This window comes from Carcharhinus amblyrhynchos, chromosome 1 (assembly GCF_965287045.1).
Source record: "Carcharhinus amblyrhynchos chromosome 1, sCarAmb.v2.hapA, whole genome shotgun sequence".
In the NCBI taxonomy this organism is placed as follows: Eukaryota; Metazoa; Chordata; class Chondrichthyes; order Carcharhiniformes; family Carcharhinidae; genus Carcharhinus; species Carcharhinus amblyrhynchos.
The window spans coordinates 181,311,138-181,335,132 of record NC_137324.1 but is presented as its reverse complement, the minus strand read 5'-3'; the positions used below and the strand labels follow the sequence as shown (position 1 = coordinate 181,335,132).

Genomic DNA, 23,995 nt, shown 5'->3' with positions numbered 1-23,995 from the left:
CTCCTCAACTCCGTTCTAAACCGCCCCCCCTTTATCTTGAGGCTGTGCCCCCTAGTCCTACTGTGTTTTTTGAGCGGGAAGAGTCTCTCCACCTCTATCCTATCCATCCCATTCATCATCTTATACATCTCAATGAGATCTCCCCTCATTCTTCTAAACTCTAACGAGTACAAGCCTAGTTTATTCAGCCTCTCCTCATAGCTTAACCCCCTCAACTCTGGTATCAGCCTAGTAAACCTCCTCTGCACTCCCTCCAAGGCCAAAAATATCTTTGCGCAGGTGCGGCGCCCAAAACTGCACACAGTACTCCAGTTGCGGCCTCACCAATGCCCTATACAGCTGCAGCAAGACCTCCCTACTTTTATATTCAATCCCCCTCGCTATGAAGGCCAGCATCCCATTCGCCTTCCTGACCACCTGCTGCACCTGCAAGCTGGGTTTTTGCGACTCATGCACAAGGACCCCGAGGTCCCTCTGCACCGTCGCCTGCTGCAGTTTTTCGCCACGTAAGTAATAGTCCTTCCTACCTTTATTCCTACCAAAGTGGACCACCTCACACTTGCCAATATTAAATTCCATTTGCCAGTTCCTGGCCCATTCGCCCAGCCTATCTAGATCCTTCTGCAGACTCTCCACACCCTCCGCACAATTTGCCGTTCCCCCAATCTTGGTGTCATCAGCAAATTTTGACACCCTACACTCGGTTCCCTCCTCCAGATCATCTATATAAATGGTAAAAAGCTGAGGCCCCAGGGCAGTTATGAGTCAACCATCTTTCTTGCTTTGGGTCTGGAGTCAAATACAAGATAGACAAGGTAAACGTGAAAAATGTCCTTGAATAATGGACAATCTGATAATGACATGGTAGCCTTTATTAATTATTATAGACAGGAGACAGACGCAAACTGAACTTTCCGCTCTTCTCACTGTCTGAATGTAAGTAGTAGTGTTTTTAAAATAGGGTTAGGGTTTAAACCCTCAGTTTATGTAGTCTAATTTTGTAAGTTGCAACAAATACAGGTTGTTATTTGTTAAAAAAGCTACAGGTTGCTTTAGGAGATGATCACATGGTTTGATGGTAATGTCAGTAGGATGTTTGCAAAGGCTGCTGTTTTTCTTAGAACCAAGAGTACAGCACAGGAGCAGGCCCTTCGGCCCTCCAAGCCTGTGCCAATCATGATGCCCTAACTTTAAAAAAACCTTCTGCCTTTACTTGGACCATCTCTCCCTATTCCCTCTCTGTTCAATTCCATCACCTCCTCTACTTTGTGTAGTGCAGAGAACATCTCTTTCCAGAAACCTTGTTTGATCTACATGTGAAAACCACAACTTTGTTTAAAATTCACAACCTCTTGTAGTTAGGACGTGATATGAAAAGAAAATTGACAACAAGCCGGGATTTTGCTTCGTAGAGAAGGTCAAGAAAAGATTCCAAGTAGAAGACCTGAAGGGAGATGTATGGGGGAAGTTTATCACACAGAGTTTAAGAAGGGTGTTTAAGGGCGTTGTTTAAGAAGGGTGCCAGGCAAAAGGCGGGGAATTATAGGCCGGTTAGTTTAACGTCTGTGGTAGGTAAAATGTTAGAATCCGTCATTAAGGAGGAAATTGCGAGGCATCTTGAAGGGAATTGCTTGATAGGGCAGACGCAACACGGTTTCATTAAAGGGAAGTCGTGTCTGACAAATTTACTGGAGTTCTATGAGGATGTGTCTAGGGCGGTGGATAGAGGAGAGCCGGTGGATGTGGTCTTTCTGGATTTTCAGAAGGCGTTTGACAAGGTACCTCACAAGAGGTTACTGCAGAAGGTCAGAGGACATGGAGTTGGGGGTAGGGTGTTAGCGTGGATAGAGGATTGGTTGTCAAATAGGAGGCAGAGAGTGGGGGTCAGTGGGTGCTATTCGGATTGGCGGTTGGTGACTAGTGGGGTGCCCCAGGGGTCGGTGCTGGGGCCTCAGCTATTTACCATTTATATAGATGATCTGGAGGAGGGAACCGAGTGCAGGGTGTCGAAATTTGCTGATGACACCAAGATTGGGGGAACGGCAAATTGTGCGGAGGGTGTGGAGAGTCTGCAGAAGGATCTAGATAGGCTGGGCGAATGGGCCAGGAAATGGCAAATGGAATTTAATGTTGGCAAGTGTGAGGTGGTCCACTTTGGTAGGAATAATGGTAGGAAGGACTATTACTTACGAGGCGAAAAACTGCAGCAGGCGACGGTGCAGAGGGACCTCGGGGTCCTTGTGCATGAGTCGCAAAAACCCAGCTTGCAGGTGCAGCAGGTGGTCAGGAAGGCGAATGGGATGCTGGCCTTCATAGCGAGGGGGATTGAATATAAAAGTAGGGAGGTCTTGCTGCAGCTGTATAGGGCATTGGTGAGGCCGCAGCTGGAGTACTGTGTGCAGTTTTGGGCGCCGCACCTGCGCAAGGATATTTTGGCCCTGGAGGGAGTGCAGAGGAGGTTTACTAGGCTGATACCGGAGTTGAGGGGATTGAGCTATGAGGAGAGGCTGAATAAACTGGGCTTGTACTCGTTAGAGTTTAGAAGAATGAGGGGAGATCTCATTGAGACGTATAAGATGATGAATGGGATGGATAGGATAGAGGTGGAGAGACTCTTCCCGCTCAAAAAAGACAGTAGGACTAGGGGGCACAGCCTCAAGATAAAGGGGAGGCGGTTTAGAACGGAGTTGAGGAGGAACTTCTTCACTCAAAGGGTGGTGAATCTCTGGAATTCTCTACCCGTTGAAGTGGTGGAGGCTGCCTTGCTAAATATTTTTAAGAAGCGGGTTGATGGGTTCTTGATAAGAGAGGGGATTAAGGGTTATGGGGAGAGGGCGGGAAAGTGGAACTGAGCCACGACAGATCAGCCATGATCTTATTGAATGGCGGGGCAGGCTCGAAGGGCTAGATGGCCTGCTCCTGCTCCTATTTCTTATGTTCTTAGTAGTGGGTGCCTGAAGTGTGCTGCCAGAGGTAGGCCCTTAGCAACATTGAGGCATCTGGTTGGGTATATGGTCGAGGGATACAGACCCAATAAGGGCAGAAGTTTTTTTTTAAGTTCAGTGAGGGCATCATGATTGGAGCAGGCTTGGAGGACCGAAGGGCCTGTTCCTGTGTTGTACTTTTCTTTGTTCTAAGACAAAAATCAATGTGGGTCCATATTTGAAGACTGAGGAGAAACAGCATCAGGATTAAAGATGAAAGTGTCAGTGAAGGAAGATCAAGTAAGGAAAAAAATCTCTTCATGTGGTTTTAAAAGAAGGGTTTTTCCTGATCAGGTGAGGGTGAGATTCTAGGCAGTATAGAACATAGAACACTACAGCACAAACAGGCCCTTCGGCCCACGAGTTGCGCTGATCACATCAACACCTACCAATCTATAGACCTATCTATAACCCCCAATCCCATTAAACCCCATATATTCATCCAGAAGTCTTTTAAAAGACCCCAGCGAGTTCGCCTCCACCACCACTGACGGCAGCCGATTCCATTCACTCACCACCCTCTGAGTGAAAAACTTACCCCTAACATCACTTCTGTACTTTCCTCCCTGCACCTTAAATCTGTGTCCTCTCGTAGCGACCATTTCAACCCGGGGAAATAGCCTCTGAGAATCCACCCTATCTATTCCTCTCAACATTTTATAAACTTCTATCAGGTCACCTCTCAACCTTTGTCTCTCCAGGGAAAAGAGTCCCAGCTCCCTCAACCTAACTTCATAAGGCATGCCTCCCAGTCCAGGCAACATCCTTGTAAATCTCCTCTGTACCCTTTCAATAGCTTCTACGTCTTTCCTATAGTGAGGCGACCAGAACTGCGCACAGTACTCCAAATGAGGCCTGACAAGGGTCTTATAAAGTTGCAGCATTACCTCCCGATTCCTAAACTCAATCCCTCGATTAATGAAGGCCAGTACACCATACGCCTTCTTGACCACATCCTCCACCTGCGAGGCCGATTTAAGAGTCCTGTATCTGGCATACTTGAAAAGAGGGATGCTTTGCTGCATGGTTGGTATCATTTAATAATCAAGTCAACAGTCTCCAGGGTAAAAAGGAAAATATTGGGAAGACAATAAAGAAAGCTATACTGAGTAGCCTTGAGTCACTGGCCTGCAAGAGAAACATGGGACCTTTTCATTGAAAAAAATAATCATAAGAGATCTATGCAGAGCGTTTTCAGTATTTTGTTCAAGTGAAAATTGCAAATAAGCTGCTTGGACCAATTTTTCCTCAGAACAATAGGAAAGAAAGCCTTTGCTTTGCTCGAGAGCTTGATCCATCCAGCAAAGCCAGGAAACAAAACTTACAATGACCTGACAAAGATCCTCGAACAGCGTTACTCTCCAGAGCCAGTGATCATTGCGGAACGGTTCAGGCTCTTAAAGGAACCAAATGGAAGACAAAAGCATTAAAAAGTCTGGCACAGCATCGAGAGTTTGGTGAGCCATTAGACGATTCTCTTTGAGATTATCTGCTTTGTGGTCTCCAAAATTAGGCTATTCAAAGAAGATTGCTCAGTGAACATGTTTTGACATTAAAAAAACCAGGAGTATAAATGGCAGCGTTGACGGAACTGACTGTTAGAGGCTTCAGAATTTGGTGCAAGAATGAAGATCCACAAGTTGGGAACTGCCCATAAGAAGTCAAAACAGCAACAAGCATGTCACAGATGTGCCAAATGGGCCATTCAGCAAGTGAACGCTGGAGCAAGAGTAGTCAATGTAAGAATTATGGCCAAATGGGTCACATTGCAAAACTTATAGAACTATACTACCTTCCTGTAAGAAGAATAATCAGGAGAAGAATCTGCGTACCTTCAAGAAGAACAAGTTGCATTCTACAAAAAGAATTTACAAAACAAGAGAAGAATTATAACTAGAAGAGAATGTCCAGAAATATGATGATGAGCTCCAACTGAACGTCTTATCCATACAGGGTGGATCACGTGGATTCAAGATGATTCTAAAGTTGAGTGGACAACGCATTAGGATGGAGGTTGATACAGGTGCTGCTGTACCTTTAATTCCTGAGACCGCTTACCGACAAAAATGGAACCCTCGAAAACCATCTGATGTGATTTTAATGACATATACTGGAGGGATGCTGTTAAAAGGTTATATCATTGTCAATGTAGAGTTCAATGGACAAACAGCAGAATTGCCCCCCTCATATGATAATTTTCCAGCTCTATTTGGGAGATTATGCTTGCAGAAGATTGCAACAAATGCCAACAAATGGGTAGATGCTAAAACAGACCTACCGCACCTTCTGGATAAATACAAGTGTGTATATTTTGAAGAGTCACTTGGCTCAATAAAGAGAGTTCAAGTGAAACTCAAAATAAAACCTAATAATCGGCGAAAACATCTCAAAGCAAGAGCAGTGCCATATGCAATTCGCTCCAAGGTCAAAAATGAATTAGTACGACATGTTAAAATTGGTGTTAAAGCTGGTCACAACAACTGGACTACTCCCATCATACGTGTCATGAAACCAGACGGTTCAGTTCATGTTTGTGGTGTTGTTTGCATATGTGGCAACCTTAAAGTCTGACATAGCATTGTGAGTTTGGTGAGCCATTAGACAATTCTCTTTGAGATCATCTAGTTTGTGGTCTCCAAAACTAGGCTATTCAGAGAAGATTGCTCACTGAAGATCTTTTGACGTTTAAAAAAAAAACTGTATAAATGGCAGCGTTGATGGAACTGGCTGTTAAAGAGGCTTCAGAATTTGGTGCAAGAATGAAGATCCAAAAGTTGAGAATGCCCTTAAGAATCCAAACAGCAACAAGCATGTCACAAAATATCTAATTCCTTCCATCAAAGATTTGTTTGCTGGAATATCAGGTGGCTAGAAATTCAGCAAGATTGATCTTTCACAAGCATATTTACAATTGAATGCAGCTGCTGAATCACAAGCATTGTTACTCATAAAGATCTTTTTCATTATAAAAGATTGCCTTTTGGAATAACATTCCAAAGATTGATCACTCAGATGTTAAGTGGTCTCTCTGGTGTACAATGTTACTTGGATGATATTTCTAATTACAAGGTCCAGTGAACAAATGCAGTTGAATAATTCAGAAGCAACATTGGAACGTCTTCAAACATATGGTCTGCACATCAAGAAAGAAAAGTGCAACTTTTTCCAGACTTAAGTCTAGTGTTTTGGTGTGCTATGACAGTGAAGGCCTGCATAAAGCACCTAAACACTTGGATGATATTTTAAAAGCATCACATCCAACAAATGGGATGTAAGTGAAGTCCTAGGATGAATAAATTAAGACAAATTTGTTTCTAACTAGCTACATAATTAAGGCCATTGCATAATTTATCGACATGGGACTGGACACCATAATGTGAGAAAGCGTGCAAGGGTCAAAGATGCTTGCAGAATTCTGAAGTATTGGTTAATTTTAATCCAAAGCTACCATCACTGATGTTTGCGACGCTTCACCTTATGGAGTAAGGGCAGTAGTTTCACACGTTATACTTTCGGGAAAAGAATGACCAATAGTTTTTGCTTAATGTACTCTGACTAGTGCTCCATCTAATTACGTTCAGCCAGAAAAAGAAGCATTGAATATAATTTTTGGCGTAACAAGGTTTCATCATTATTTATATAGTCATAAGAACATAAGAAATAGGAGCAGGAGTAGGCCATCTGGCCCTTCGAGCCTGCCCCGCCATTCAATAAGATCATGGCTGATCTGTCGTGGCTCAGTTCCACATTCCCGCCCTCTCCCCATAACCCTTAATCCCCTCTCTTCGTCGACCCTTAACTGTTTTTGGGTCTTTTAAAGGCATACTGTTATTAGCTACTAGCCGATTGCAAACATGGTCACTGATCCGATCTGCATACTCTCGAAGTATTGTTATTCAGAATGACGTTGATGCATTGTGAGACATGCTTACCTTTACCTATTGAGCTAGTTTTGCTAATGAGCTAGTAGATCATTTGCCCATGACAGTTTCTCAAGTTCAAAGACATACCAGGTATGGTCCTGTGATGGGGAAGGTGATAAATATGTTATTGAATGGAATAATAGCTGGAACGCATTTTACATGTACTGATTTGGAGCCATATGTGTTAAGGAAGCTCGAGTTGATAATCCATTGGCCAATTCGAATTGTGCAGAAGATCCATCGTGGATAATATGGGCATAAAGAAACATCACTTTTGAGTGTCTCTGGCAAGCCTATATGTCTGTGGATATAAGAAATCAAGAGGACGAACCTGATCATACATCATGTGGCAGCTCATCACTTTCGCACAGATCCAGCAAGCTTTGTTTTTTGGGCAAAGCTGTAAGATCAGGTAGAGTGGCAGGTTCAGTGGATACAAATTTGGACCCGTCATTAAAAATGGAGTGCAGTTTATTCCTATAATCACATTTGTTAAAGATAATTATTCCCACTCCTTTGTCAGATTTACAACAGCATGCCACTTCCACTGATCACAACAGGTGAGGCGCAGACTGTACCCAACCAGCCTGCAATTTTTAAAAATGTAATTGTGGGATGTGGGTGTCACTGTCTGGGCCAGTATTTATTGCCCTTTTCTAACTGCCCACCATTTGACAGGACATTTGAGAGTTAACCACACTGTTGTGGATCTGGAGTCATATGTAGGCCAGACCAGATAAGGACGGCAGACTTCCTTCCCTAAAGGACAATAGTGAACCTGATGGATTTGTACGACAATTGACAACGGTTTCATGGTCACCAGCAAGCTTTTAATTCTAGATTTTTATTGAATTCAAATTTCATCAACTGCCGTGCTGGGATTTGAACTGGGTCCCCAGATCTTGCCCAGTCTCTGGATTATTAATCTAGTGACAATAACATTAAGCCACCACCTCAAAACAACGTCTGACATTAGATCTGATTCTGCAATTGGACAACATTTGTTAAATAATCCAAAAGTTATGTTGACAGCCAGATTAAGGTCATCAGGTTTGCAGGTGGCATATTTGTGTGTTGTGGAAGCTACCTGTATTAATAGAACGTAGAACAGTACACACGGCCCTCGATGTTGTGCCAAGCTATGTCTGAACCCAAGATCAACCTATCCCAGTCCCTACCATTCAAGTGTGTTCCATGTGTCTGTCCAATAGCCGCTTGAAAGTTCCTAAAGTCTCCAATGCCACTATCGGAGCAGTCAGTGCATTCCACACCCCAACCACTTCTGAGTGAAGAATCTACCTCGGACATCCCTCCTATAAAGGACCTTGTTCTTTGCAGACAGAACGCGTACACATATTGCACCTGTCTCAGCTAAACAAAACAAGCGAGAGCCATTCACAGGTTCATTCCTCAAGCAAGTACCTTGACTGATCAGAGTCAAACTGCCTGGTTTAAAGTTCAAACAATGCTTGGCGTTCAACTGTCAGTCAGCATTAACCATGACTGTATATTCAACAATCAGAGTCCAATTGCCAACCAGTCAGCTCTCTTTTCTCATATAGTATAAAGTTGTTGTTTCCCCTGACATTGGTTTTCTTGTATCGTCCTGACGAGTGGAGGATAGAAAGCTTTGCCAATTTGAGAATTTCAGCAATACTCACATTTTTTACTGCAAATGACTGTCTTGTCCTTGTGACTGCTGGTAGAGATTTACAGAACAGAGGGCCATTCTTGAGTCATGTAACCTGTGGTAGCATCACTCGTTCAGAAAAAGTCCATATTAAAAATTGCAAAAGAAGTTTTAGTTTTGATCACTTTCGCATTTTATTGGCATGTCATTAATACAAGTTTTTAATTCCAGATATATTTAATTAATTGAATTTATATTCACCAGTTGCCATGGTCGGATTTGAACTTGTTTCTAGATCATTGGTCCAGGCCCTCTGGGTTACTAATCCAGTTTCATAACCATTTTGCTATCTACTCTTGTATTGAATTAATCACCTTAGCACAAACTGAAGGTAACAAAATGCAAATTTGCAAAAAAAAACAAATTGTTGACTCTTAATGTTTCATGTAAATGTCTTTCTTTCAGCTTTATTCATTGGAGATGATATTTAGAGTCATAGAGGTTTACAGCATGGAAACTGGCCCTTTGGCCCAGCGTGTCCATGCCTCCCTTTTTTTTTCAAAACCCCTAAGCTAATCCCAATTGCCCACATTTGGCCCATATCCCTCTATACCCATCGTATCCATGTAACTATCTAAATGCTTGCTAAAAGACAAAATTGTACCCGCCTCTGTTACTTCCTCTGGCAGTTTGTTCCAGACACTCACCACCCTCTGAGGGAAAAAAATTGCCCCTCTGTATCTTTTGTATCTCTTGCCTCAGCTTAAACCTATGCCCTCTAGTTTTAGACTCCCCTATCTTCTGGAAAAGATATTGACTATCTAGCTGATCTGCCTCCTCTTTATTTTATAGACCTCTATAAGATCACCCCTCAGCCTCCTATGCTGCAGAGAGAAAAGTCCCAGTCTACCCAGCCTGTCCTTAAAACGCAATCCATCAAGTCCCAGTAGCATCCTAGTAAATCTTTTCTGCACTCTTTTCTAGTTTAATAATATCCTTTCTATAATAGGGTGATCAGAATTGCACGCGGTATTCCAAGTATGGCCTTACCAATGTCTTGTACAACTTCAATAAGACGTTCCAACTCCTGCATTCAATGTTCTGACCAATGAAACCAAGCATGCCGAATGCCTTCCTCACCACTCTGTCCACCTGTGACTCCAATTTCAAGGAGCTATCAACATGTACCCCTAGATCTCTTTGTTCTGTAACTCTCCCCAACTCCCGACCAATAATTGAGGAAGTCCTGCCCTAGTTCAATCTACCAAAATGCATTACCTTGCATTTGTCTAAATTAAACTCCATCTGCCATTCGTCAGTCCACTGGCCCAATTGATCATGATCCTGTTATTTTTACTTAAGTTTATTTTTTCTAAATGTCTATCAAGTTTCCTTTTCACAAAGAAATCAAGCTCAATTTAATGATTCTTTCTACCTAACTTAATTCCCTGATAGCCTGAAACCAGCTTGGTCACTCTTTTCTGAGTTGTTTCCTGTGTTATTGATCCCAAATTTTTCCACCCTGCTATTGGAAGTTTCTCTACTTTAAAGGTGCTTTATGGATGCAAATTATTGTTACCTGTATGACTCTTAAACTTAAATGTGGCAGCTGCTAAATAAATTGATGCCTTCCTTGACTGATGCTACCCATCTTTTGGCGTGGCCAGTTTAGGTGGGCCGGTCCCATCTTGAAGTATTACAGTGCTTTCACAAACTGTATCCCTATGCAATTGTGTTAGAAGCTCTTGCCCACTACAAAATGGAACACTTCATGTTGTACATATGGTCAATGTTTCTTTTTCCTAAATACATCAAGTGTGGGTTTTCTCCGGGTGCTCCGGTTTCCTCCCACACCCCAAAGGTGTGCTATTAGGCTGATTGGAGGTAATAAATTGTCCCTAAATTAGTTTTCCTCAATGTGGAATGCCATAAGCATAGATAAGGGTCATGGGTGAAGGGGGGAATGGTAATGTTGAAATGACGGCATGGGCTTGTCGGGCTGAAGGGCCTGTTTCCCGTGCTTTTTTTTTCTTTGTTCTTTGTACATTTATGTACATTGAAAACTTTTGCAATTTTAGAAATGTGTCCTTATTTAGTTTAAACACCTTTGAAAACCACTGGTTTTATGTATCTACATAGCTTCATATTATTAGTGAATATAATAATATTGCCATGTGATGGAACATCACTAGTTAGTATTCCTGGGCTGCCAGCCATTCTGGCTTTGTTCACTAAATCAAACTGTATTATGAATCTTAACTTTAATAATGGCATGCATTTGATTTGATTTTTGATATGATTTGATATTGTCACATGTATCAGTATACAGTGAAAAGCATTGCTTCTTGCACGCTATTCAGAAAAAACGTACTGTACGTAGACGAAATGAGAGCGTGCAGAATGTGGTGTTACAGTCATAGCTAGGGTGTAGAGAAAGATCAACTTAATGCGAGGTAGATCCATTCAAACATCTGATGGCAGCATGGAAGAAGCTGTTCTTGAGTCGGTTGGTATGCGTCCTCAGACTTTTGTACCTTTTTCCAGATGGAAGAAGGTGGAAGAGGGAATGTCTGGGCTGCGTAGAGTTCTCATTTATGCTGGTCGCTGAAGCAGCTGGAAGTGTGAGAGTTTTGTGATTGAAGGAACAGTTTCAAGAAGTTGGTTTGAAAAATACTTTTGTTGTGAGGAAAGCCATTGAAATAGTCTTCTGGAAAATCAAATGCAGTTGATTTTATTTATAATATTGTTGTAAAGGAATATTAAATATATACCAGTCAAAAGTTAGAAACCAAAATAATTACCTCTTATATTAATGCATCAACTGTGATTTTAAAATGTTCCATTCAACCAGAATATATAAGACTTTGAGTGAACTCTATTGACCAAATTCACTGTCAATTTGACTTTCAAAACACTGCAGACTGACTTTATGTAATAATGAGAATTCCTTTTCCATTTAAAATGAAGTTTGTACTTAATTACAATGGGAGCGGAATAGAATGATAGCATACAGCAGAAAAGTTTTTTTCAATATACTGAATGTAGCATTAGCAGGTTGTTTTTTGATAGATACAGCATGCATTCACTTGCCATAAATAATGTGCTTAAATGGGTAGGTCCTGGATGCTTCAGAAGCTGAACAAGTAGCCTAAATACGGACTCCAAGTTGCTTCAATATTACACATTTAAATTTAACATGACAAAACAGCTGCAGCACTTGTACAGTTATCTCTAGCAGATCCTGGAGGTCTTGCTGTGTAGAAATTGGGCAAATCAGTTTACATGGCATTGCTGCTTGATACACCAAAATATTTGCTTGGATGACATATCGGAAGTATTTTAGTAATATGTGTATTGTTATGGTAATTCTAACTTTCATTTTATGTTTGTAACAGATGCACAGAAGATGGCTGTCCACACAAGAAATTCTTCCACACCCGTTACCTGATGCGAATGCGTTTAACACCAGACTGTTCAAAAATGCTAATATCAACATCATCTGGTTATCTTCTAATTCTTCATGACCTTGATTTAACCCAGTCACTGGAAGTTTCCAAAAACCGCAGTTTGAGAGGGAAACGTTCAGCTTCAAATACAGGTAAGTGCAGTGAACACCAAGGCTTTCTACAAAAGGTTGGTGCTTTAAAAATCATTTTTCAATAATAATCGAGCCCTATTCCTTTGTTTCTTTGAAGTTCACACTCCATATTAAATTTTATGTTGTGAACTGTGCTATAGAATAACGTCTTCATCTGTTCCTGGTCATAATTAGGAAAAAACTCATGGGAATAATGATATGAACAGCATTAATAAATTGTCTTGTTTCTTCTCTACATGAAATTTTGCTTGTGAGAATGATATTTTATTGATTTTCTAGTGTTGATGAGTGGCTGAGAAGCAGCATTTTACTTCACCCCTGCAAATATGAGTGGACCAGAATTGAACGTAATTGGACAAAGCTACACCTCTCGCTGAATAGGCAGACAATTACGTAAAAACCAAACCTGTATTCCCTTTTGAAAAAGTCAGTAACTTTGCCCATGTAATCTGATACTTGAATTGTAAATGTGGCTATCCTGAGAGACAATATTTTAACAAGTGAACATGTTCTTCAGAGAATCCCTACAGTCCAGAAGGAGGCCTTCAGCCCATCAAGCCTGCACTGGAACAATCCCATCTACATCCTTTCCCTGTAACCCCGTGTATTTATGATAGCTAGTCCCCCTGATACTAAGGGGTAATTTAGCATGGCCAATCAACCTAACCCCCGCACATCTTTGGACTGGGAGGAAACCGGAGCACCCGGATGAAACCCAAGCAGGTATGGGGAGAACATGCAAACCCCACACAGACAGTAGTGACCCAAGCCAGGAATTGAACTTAGGTCCCTGGCCCAGTGAGGCAGTAGTGCTAACCACTGTACCACTTCTTAAATGCCTATTATTGTACAAAATAACAAACAACAAAGCAATATAACTGTAAAATGTCAGAGAGAGGATATTATTTTTCGTCAGATTCTCGGATAGCAGTACTAGAATATAGTCATTCCTCACTTAACGTTCTAATGCATTCCTGATAACTGCAACTTCAAGCTAAATAACATTAAGTGAATTAAATGTTCCTATTACTAATGTAAAAACTGTAGTTGTGCTCTTCTGGACATTGCTTGCCCAAGGGGGGAAACAAAATATAGGTTAAAATTCTACATGTTCTTAAATTTCCATGTTCCTAAATTAAAAACCTACATTTATAATGTAAAAGAAATATAAATTTAAAATTAGTGCTGGATCTGAAGCTTGTTCCTCCCTGTTTTTGGAGTGACTGAGCTCCATCTAGTAGCAGAAGATAGGATTGGTGCTGCAACAGTTGAAGGAGTGCCCTGGTGGCAGATACCAGTACTTCAATAGCAAAAGCTGGTAAGACAGAAGCTTAGGGAAAGGAGCATCAGGACGACTTCCAGGTGGTGGTAATGGTGCACGAACCCCACTGGTGCAAGGGAAATTGCAAAATGTCATCCTGATCACCTGAGTTCAGGGAACTGGTGGTTTCTCTGATGTAAGTTGGCAAGGAATGTTAGATATCCTTTAGGTTAATAGCAGATGAAAAGGCTTTGGAAACTGCAGAGTACAATGTCGACGTCTAGTTGCTGTTCCTCAGCCAAGGGAGAGCAAACCGGAGAAAACCACAGGGTGAGGTTGTCATTGCGATGTGGGCTTATTTATCAAGGTAAATTTCAGATCTTCAGCCTAAAATGTGCAAATCATGGGTCGGGAACTCTTTGGCAAACAACGTCACAGTAAGCATTGCAACATCAAAAGGATATTTAAAGGATTGAGTACGTGAATATTAAGGAGGAGGATGTGTTGGAACTTTTGAATTCTATCAAGGTAGATAAGTCGCCGGGACCAGATGGGATGTACCCCAGGATACTGTGGGAGGCGAGGGAAGAGATTGCAGAGCCCCTGGCGATGATCTTTGCGTCGTCAATGGAGACGGGAGAGGTTCCAGAGGATTGGAGGATTGCGGATGTAGTTCCTATTTTTAAGAAAGGGAACAGAGATAGCCCGGGAAATTACCGACCGGTGAGTCTGACCTCAGGTTGGTAAGCTGATGGAGAGGCTTCTGAGGGACAAGATTTACGAACATTTGGAGAGGTTTGACATGATCAGGAATAGTCAGCATGGATTTGTCAAGGGCAGGTCGTGCCTTACGAGCCTAGTTGAGTTCTTCGATAATGTGACTGAACACATTGACGAAGGAAGTGCCGTGGACGTAGTGTACATGGACTTCAGCAAGGCGTTTGATAAGGTCCCCCATGCAAGACTTCTTGAGAAGGTGAGAGGGCATGGGATCCAAGGGCCTTTGGCCTTGTGGATCCAGAACTGGCTTGCCTGCAGAAGGCAGAGAGTGGTTGTGGATGGGGCTTTTTCTGAATGGAGGTCAGTCACCAGCGGAGTGCCTCAAGGATCTGTTCTGGGACCCTTGTTGTTTGTCATTTTCATAAATGACCTGGATGAGGAAGTGGAGGGATGGGTAAGTAAGTTCGCTGATGACACGAAGGTCGGTGGTGTTGTGGATGATCTGGAAGGATGGCAAAAGTTGCAGCAGGACATAGATAGGATGCAGGACTGGGCGGAGAAGTGGCAGATGGACTTCAACGCGGATAAATGTGTAGTTGTCAATTTTGGCAGAACCAACGGGATGAACGAGTACACTATCAAGGGCAGAAGTCTGAGTAGTGTTGAGGAGCAGAAGGATCTTGGGGTCCGGGTCCACAGGACTCTTAAATCGGCCTCGCAGGTGGAGGAGGTGGTCAAGAAGGCGTATGGTGTACTGGCCTTCATTAATCGAGGGATTGAGTTTAGGAGTCGGGAGGTAATGCTGGAACTTTATAAGACCCTTGTCAGGCCTCATTTGGAGTATTGTGCGCAGTTCTGGTCGCCTCACTATAGGAAAGATGTAGAAGCTATTGAGAGGGTGCAGAGGAGATTTACAAGGATGTTGCCTGGACTGGGAGGCATGCCTTATGAAGTTAGGTTGAGGGAGCTGGGACTCTTTTCCCTGGAGAGACGAAGGTTGAGAGGCGACCTGATAGAAGTTTACAAAATGTTGAGAGGAATAGATAGGGTGGACTCTCAGAGGCTATTTCCCCGGTTTGAAATGGTCGCTACGAGAGGACACAGATTTAAGGTGCGGGGAGGGAGGTTCAGAAGTGATGTTAGGGGTAAGTTTTTCACTCAGAGGGTGGTGAGTGAATGGAATCGGCTGCCGTCAGTGGTGGTGGAGGCGAACTCGCTGGGGTCTTTTAAAAGACTTCTGGATGAGTATATGGGGTTTAATGAGATTGAGGGTTATAGATAGGTCTGTAGGTTGGTGGGTGATGATGTGATCGGCGCAACTTGTGGGCCGAAGGGCCTGTTTGTGCTGTAGTGTTCTATGTTCTATGATATATGTTCCTTATTTTATTGAGAACATTATAACAAAATAACATTGAATGAGTCAATGTTAGGTGAAGAATTACTGTAGTTCATTTTATAATGTATCCATTACCTAGGGCCTGACATGCAGATAGTTTGTGTTTTTTTTATATGTGCATACACACCGTTATTCATCCATCAAATTTAAAATATCCTGTTGTTGAAGAAGAGGCTTAGAGCTTCCTTTTTGGTACAGCCGATGTCGTACCCTGACACCTGCGCCATACCTCTGTACATCACACATGAGAAAGACATATAGCAGAAGAATCAGAAATGTATGATAAGATCCTATTCTAGCGGTTTTTATTCTCCCAATGTATGCAATGTGGTAGATTCTGACGACGAAAATGTAATGCGACATGGAAAGAGCATTTTCTACAAGGAGTGATGGTTTGATAATTAAATTGGCTGAGTTACAATTCAGTGGGAAGATTAGTGCAAGACTGTATGAACATTATTTTGTGTTTTTGGGGGTCAATTTTAAGCATTCCCACCTGGCAGAGAGTTGGGTTGTTGGGAGAGGCAATTAAATTTGTTGGAGTTACCAACTTTGTTTCTGCAATGATATAAAATACTAAAATTGTAGACATAGAAAGCTACCTCAGCTCAGATTCTTTAAATAGGCAGATAGTGGTGCCCTCTGTGGATCACCACCGCAATGATGGAGAGGCTTGCATACTTTGATTCCTTGAGCGATGCTGTTGGAATCTCCATGCTCCTGGTAGAACTACTCATTGTGGCAAAGTCAGTGGGGGAGTGGGAGAGATGCCAGACTTTGGTCCAAAAAAATCTTGAATGGGAGAACAGGGGAAAAAAAATTGTACATTGCACTGGCCGCAACAATGGAGAAGGCTTCAGCGGCAAGATGGCCACGCTTATCAAAATTGGGCACATCATAGGAGTTAGGCCATTCAGTCCATTGAGATGCTGCATCATTCAATGAGATCATGACTGACTGATCTGATGTGATAACTCTCATCTCTACTTTCTTACCTTAAGCCTATAACCCTTGATTTCCTTACTGATTAAAAAATTTATCTATCTTGGTTATGATCACACTTAATGACCCAGCCCTCTGTGGTGAAGAATTCAACAGATTCGCTATCCTCTGAGAAGAAAAGCTTCTCATATGTGTCTTACATGGGCGATCCTTACTCTGAGATTACACCCCTAGTCCTAGGCTCTCCCAGAAGGGAAACAATCTCTCACATTTACCCTGTCAAGCCTGCTGAGAACCTTTATATGTCTTAATATGGTCGTGTCTTATTCATCCGTGCTCCAATGAGGAAATGTAAGGTCTTGTTGCAATCAATAATAAAAGACTTTTTTAATTTAAAAAGGAACGTAGAACAAAAAAGACTACAATGCAAAAGAACAATACCTTTAGCTACAATAATGAGTTCAGACACCCATGCAATCTCATGAAGTTAACCCCATTCCTGTCTGTCTACATAGAAGATAGCAGCAGGCGGAGGCTATGTGGCCCTTCGAGCTCCGCCATTCGTTATGATCATGGCTGATTGTCCAACTCAATAGTCTAATCCTGCTTTCTTCCAGAACCTTTGATCCCATTCGCCTTAAGTGCTATATTTAGCCATCTCTTGAACACATTCAATGTTTTTGTATCAGCTACATCCTATGGTAATGAATTCCACAGGCTTTGAGTGAAGAAATGTCTCCTCACCTCCGTCCTAAATGGTCTACCCTGAATCTTTAGACTGTGACCCTTAGTTCTGGACTCCCCCACCGTAGGGAAAATCCTCCACGCATTTACCTTGTCTAGTCCTGTTAGAATTTTATGTCTCTATGAGATCCTCATTTGTCTGAACTCCAGGGAAAACAATTCTCATACTCAATCTCTCCTCATACGTCAGTCCCACCATCCCTACAATCAGCTGGGTAAACCTTTGCTGCACTCCATCGAGAGCAAGAACATCCTTTCTCAGAAAAGGAAACTGAAACTGCACATAATATTCAGTATGCCCTCACCAAGGCCCTATGTAATTGCAACAACACATCCCTGCTCATGTACTCAACCTCTCAAAATGAAGGTCAACATGCCATTTGCCACCTTTACTGCCTGATGCACCTGCATGCTTACCTTCTGCAACTGGTGCACAAGAACACTCAGGTCACGCTGCACACTCACCTCTCTCAGTTTACAGCCATTCAGGTAGTAATCTGCCCCCTTGTTTTTGCTTCCAAAGCGAATAACCTCTCATCTATCCAAATTATGCTGCATCTGCCACTGATTTGCCCACTCACCCAACTTGTCCAGATCATGCTGAAGGAGCTGTGCATCCTCGTCACAGTTCACCCTCCAACCCAACTTGGTATCCTCTGCAAACTTTGAGATGTTACATTTTGTTCCCTCATCCAAATCATTAGTATATATTATGACTAACTGGGGTCCCAACACCGATCCCTCTGGCACCTCATTAGTTACTGCCTGCCAATTTGAAAAGGATCCATTCATTCCTATTCTTTGTTTCCTCTCTGCCAACCAGTTTTTTATTCATCAATAAACTTCTTTCAATCCCATGCACTTTAATCTTGTATGATAATCTCTAAGTTCAAATATACTACATCGACTGGTTCCCCCTTGTGAAGTCAACTAGTCACATCTTCAAAGAATTCCAACAGATTTGTCAAGCATGATGTCCCCTTCGTAAATCCATGCTGACGCTGTCTGATCCTGCTTTTAAATGGTCTGCTGTAAAGTCCTTGATGATGCATTTGAGAATTTTCCCCACTACCAAAGTTAAGCTTGTTGGTCTATAATTCCCTGATTTCTGTCTATTTCCCTTTTTGAATATTAGAGTGACATTAGCTACCCTCCATTCTGCAGGGACTGGTCCAGAATTTATAGAATCCTGGAAGATGATCACCAATGTATCCACTATTTCTGGAACCACTTCCTTAAGTACTCTGGAATGTAGGCCCGTGGATTTTTCCACCATTAATCCCATCAATTTTCCCAGCACCATTTCTCTGCTAATATTGATCTCCCTCAGTTCTTCCCTCTCACTAAATCGTGCATTCTCCAACATTTCTGCTATCAGATTTGTGTCCTCTTTTGTGAAGACAGAACCAAAATATATATTCAGTTGCACAGCCATTTCTTTGTCCCCTATAATACATTCCCCTGTTTCTGTCTGTAGGGGACTTCATTTGTCTCCACCAACCTCTTACTTTGTACTGTATTTTCCCCTTCTTAATCAATCCCTTGGCCCTTCTTTTGCTGAATTCTAAACTGCTCCCAATCCTTAGACCTATTACTTGTCTTGACCAATCCATATGCTTCTTCCTTGGATCGAATACTATCTCTAATTTCCTTTGTATGTCATGGATTGGTCCTCTGACCCATTTTGCTTTTGTGCCAGACAGGAATAAACAGCTGTTGCAGTTCCATGTGTTCCTTTAATGTTTGCCATTGCATATCCACCGTTATCCCTTTAAGTAATTCCCCAAGGCCAACTGATGCCTCATATCCTCATAGTTTCCTTTGTTAAGATTCAGCACCCTCATCTCCAAATCAACTACTTCACTCTCCATCTTGACAAAAAATCCCATCACGTTATGGTCGCTCATCCCCAAGGGGTGTTGTACAGCTAGATTGGCATTGATTCCCTTCTCATTGTATAGCGCCCAGTCTAAGATGGCCTGCTCTCTAGTTGGTTCCTCCACATATTGGCCAGGAAAACCATTGTGTATACATTCCAGGAATTCCTCCTCTACAGCATTATGGCTCATTTGATTTGCCCAGTCTATATGCAGATTAAAATCACCCACGATTACTTATAAGCATGCATCACTAATTTTGCATTTAATGCCATTCCCAGCATCACCAGTGCAGTTTGGGGATCAATATATAACATCCACTAATGTTTTTTGCCCCTTGGTATTTCTCAACTCCATCCATACAGACTCATGTTATCAGAGCTAATATCCTTTCTCACTATTATGTTAATGTCCTCTTTAACCAACAATGACACTCTTCCACCTTGTCCTTTATGCCGGTCCTTCCTAAATACTGAATACCCTGGGACATTCAATTCTCACCCCGATCACCCTGCAGCCATGTCTTAGTAATCCCAATTATATCGTACCATTTACATCTATCTGTGCGATTAGTTCATCCACTTTGTCTTAATGCGTGGAGCATTAAGACATAGAGCCTTTAAGCTTGTCTTTTTAACACTGTTTGTCTCACTCCCAATATTTTTCTCTATACCTTGTTTAAATTTTGTCCTTGGTTTCTCTGCCTAGCACTTCTCTCATTCCCTTTTCTACCTTTTGTTCTTGTCCTTACTCCTTCCTTCTCTAACTACATAGGTTCCCATTCCCCTGGTATATTAGTTTAAACCCTCCCCAACCACTCTAGCAAACAGTCTTCCTAGGACATCAGTCCAGTCCTGCCCAGTAACCCGTGCAATTTGTACAGGTCCCACCTCTGCCAGAACCGGTCGCAATGCCCCAGGAATCTGAAACCCTCCCCCGACACCATTACTTCAGCCGTATATTCATCTGCTACATCCTGTCATTTCTACTCTGACTAGCACGTGGCATCAGTAGTAATCCTGAGATCACTACCTTTTGAGGTCCTATTTCTTGTCTTTCTTCCTACCTCCCTGTATTCTGCTTTTAGGACCTCATCCCTTTTTTTTTAACATATGTCATTTGTACCGATGTGTATCACGACCACTGGCTGTTCCCCCTCCCCCTCCAGAATGGCTTGTACTCACTCCGAGACATCCTTAACCCTAGTACCAGGGAGGCAACATACCATCCTGGAGTCTCGTTTGCAGCCACAGAAAGGCCTGTCAATTCCCCTCACAATTGTGTCCCCAACAACTATTTCACTGGCAGTTGTTTCTCCCCCTCCCTTCCGCAGCCAACCGTGGTGCAATGAGTTTGGATATTGCTGCTTTCCCCTGAGAGGTCATTCCCCTCAACAGTATCCAAAATAGTATATTTGTTTTGCAAGGGAATGGTCACAGGAGATTCCTGCAGTACCTGCCTATCTATCTTGCTCTGTCTCGTGGTCCCCCCCTCCCTTCCTGCCTGAGGAGTCTGAGCCTGTGGTGTGACAGCTCATCTACGATACTCTGACTTGCGAATGCTCCAAAGTGTCTCCAGCTGCCAATTCAACTCTGAAATTCAAGCTTACAAGAGCTGTGGCTGGAGGCACTTTCTGCACACATGCTGACCCAGGGGACTGGAACTGTCCCCAGCCTGCCACATGGAGCAAGAGAAGCAAACCATGGTTTGGAGCTCTCCTGTCATGTCTTATCCCTTTAAGTTAAACATTGGAAAGACTTTTGTTTAAGATCCAAAGGGAATGGGGTTAATTTCGTGAGATTGCATGGATGTCTGTACCCATTATTATAGCTAAGGGTATCCAGTTCTCTTGGGCCTTATTTCCTGCTACCTCATTACTACCGAATGTAACCGTTACTATAAACCACAGGAATTACATGGAAACACTATTGTAATGTACAACAACAACTCTAATGCCAAGGGAAAAAAGAAAACAAAAAAATTACTTCCCAGTCACCAGTCAATCGCTTACCTGCTGGCCATGATGGCACGGTTCAATTTCCTTCTGCTCTCACTTGCCCTCAAGTCTTACTCATAGGTCTGCCTCTCTGCTCCTCCCAAAGATGAGCGTCCCTTGCCCGTCGGCACCAAATTCCCACTCAGCTTCAACTTCCTGATAACCTCACTGTGGCTAAAATCTCACTCTGGCTGCAGTCTCTCCCACTGGCATGCGCAGGCTTACAATGTTCCTAAATTCTGAAAAATGTTCTTTGTCCCAAAACAACATTCCATGCAGTATCACAGTTTTAAAACCAGCTTTTAATAATTACCATGATGAGTTAACTTTAGACAGTCTTTCTTTCATTTAGCATATTTATTCTGAGGTTTCTTAAAACCAGCAGCTTTGAGACTGAGGTTCTGTGCTTTTTTTTGAGCTGTTTTCCCCTTCACACTCTCCACAGTTTCCATTTAACTCAACTATGGATTTTGTTCCAGCACTTGGCCCATAGCCTTGAATGTTGTGAAGTTCCAAGTGCCCATTCAGGTATATTTAAAGGATGTGAGGTAACCTGCCTTTACTATCCTCCCAGATAGCGCATTCAGACCAGCACCACCCTCTGGATAAAAGAGGTTTTCCTCGAACCCTAAACTTCCACTTTTCACCATGAACTCGTGTCCCCTTTGACTGACCCTTCAACTAAGAGGAACAGCTGCTCCTATCCACTCTGTCCACGTCCCTCATAATTTGGTACACCTTGATCAGGTTGCTTCTCAGTTATCTCTGCTTCAATGAAAACAACCCAAGTCCGTCCAACTTCTCTTGATAATTTAAATGTTCCATCCCAGGCAACAACATGGTGAATCTCCTCTGCACTCCCTCCTCTGCGAGCACATCCTCCTGATAATGTGGTGACCAGAACTGCACATAGTATTCCAGCTGTGGCCTCACCAAAGTTCTATAAAACTCCAACATGACCTCTCTGCTTTTGTAATCCATGCCTCAGATCATAAAGATGGGTATCCCTTATGCCCTTTTCACCACATCACTAACGTGCCCTTCCACATTCGGGTATCTCTGGACGAATATACCAAGGTTCTTTTGTTCCTCAGAAGTTCCTAGTGTCCTACCATTCATAGAGAACTTTCTTGTCAAATTACTCCTTCCAAAGTATACTGCCTCACTTTTCAGAATTAAATTCCATCTGCTCATTTGACCATCCCGTTTAGATTTTCCTGTAGCCCTAGACGCTCAACGTCATTATTAACCACCTGGCCAATCTTTGTGTCATCCACAAAGTTATTAATCCTTATCCCCACATAGTCACTTAATGTTGTTTATATAAATGCCAAATAATAGTGACCCAGCACGGATCCCTGTGGTACACTGCTGGACACTGGCTTCCAGTCGCTATAGCAAGCTTCTGTCATCACCCTCTGTCTCCTACAACTCAACCAATTTTGAATCCACTTTCCTTTATTATCCTGCATCCCATGTGCATTTGCCTTCTGTGTAAGTATCCCATATGGGACCTTATCAAAGGCTTTGGTGAAACCCACATAAACTACATCAACTGCACTACCCTCATTTACACATCTGATCCTTTCCTCCAAAAATTCAATCAAATCTGTCAGTTATGACTTTCCTTTGTATAAATCATACTGATTATCCCTGATTAAACCTTAAATCTCCAAGTAGAGATAGATAGGGTGGGATCCTGGGTAGAGGGGGTGAAAGTGAGGGGGGCATAGAAGGGGACGGCATTGTGGGGGTGGGGCGGAGCGAGGTTTGAAATGTATATACTTTAACGCGAGGAGTATTCGCAATAAAGTGGATGAACTTGCAGCGTGGACCAGTACCTGGGACTTTGATGTTGTGGCCATTTCAGAGACGTGGATAGAGCAGGGTCAGGAATGGATGTTGCAGGTGCCGGGGTACAAGTGCTTTAGTCGGAGTAGAGAAGGAGGTAGAAGGGGGGGTGGAGTAGCATTATTGGTCAAGGACTATATCACAGTGTCAGAGAGGAAGCTTAATGAGGACTTGTCTGTTGAGGTAGTATGGGCAGAAATTAGAAATAGGAGAGGAGAGGTCACCCTGTTGGGAGTCTTTTATAGACCTCCAAAAAGTTCTAGAGAGGTTGAGGAAAGGATTGCAGAGACGATCCTGGTTAGGAGTGAAAGTAATAGGGTAATTGTTATGGGGGATTTTAACTTTACTAACATTGATTGGAATTGCTATAGCTCTAGCTCGTTAGAGGGGTCAGTTTTTGTTCAAAGTGTGCAGGAAGGTTTTTTGACTCAATATGTAGATAGGCCAACTAGAGGTGAGGCTATATTGGACTTGGTGCTGGGAAATGAGCCAGACCAGGTGCTAGACTTGGAAGTTGGTGTGCTTTTTGGTGATAGTGACCACAATTCGGTTACGTTCACCTTAGTGATGGAAAGGGATAGGCATGAACCTCGGGTCAGTAGTTTTAGCTGGGGGAAGGGTAATTATGAGGCCATTAGGAGAGAATTAGGAAGCATTGGTTCGACTAGGAGATTACAGGGACTAGGAACGTCTGAAATGTGGAGTTTTTTCAAGGAGCAGCTACTGCGGGTCTGTGATAGGTATGTCCCTGTCAGGCAAGGAGAAATTGGTAGGGCTAGGGAACCGTGGTGCACAAAAAAAGTTGATTTGTTGGTTAGGAAGAAGAAGGAGGCTTATGTTCGGATGAGGCTTGAGGGCTCGGGTAGTGCAGTAGAAAGCTTTAGATTGGCTAGGAGGGAGTTGAAGAGGGAGTTAAGAAGGGCTAGAAGAGGGCATGAGATGACTTTGGCTGATAGGATTAAGGAGAATCCTAAGGCGTTCTATAGGTATGTCAAGAACAGAAGGTTGGTTAGGGCAAGATTAGGGCCAGTTACAGACAGTAGGGGGAAGTTGTGTGTGGAACCGGAAGAGAT

At 42.7% G+C, this 23,995-nt stretch overlaps 1 protein-coding gene across 2 annotated transcripts in view; it reads left to right on the top strand.

The window, feature by feature from the left end:
• The window catches only part of wdr32 (WD repeat domain 32), a 104,857-nt gene that overhangs the window by 34,382 nt on the left and 46,480 nt on the right, over positions 1 to 23,995 (top strand). For both annotated transcript variants that reach the window (XM_080196446.1, XM_080196438.1), the window contains exon 4: positions 11,933 to 12,135. In XM_080196446.1, coding sequence (XP_080052572.1) covers positions 11,933 to 12,135 — 203 coding nt within the window. The remainder of the gene's footprint in view (positions 1 to 11,932; positions 12,136 to 23,995) is intronic.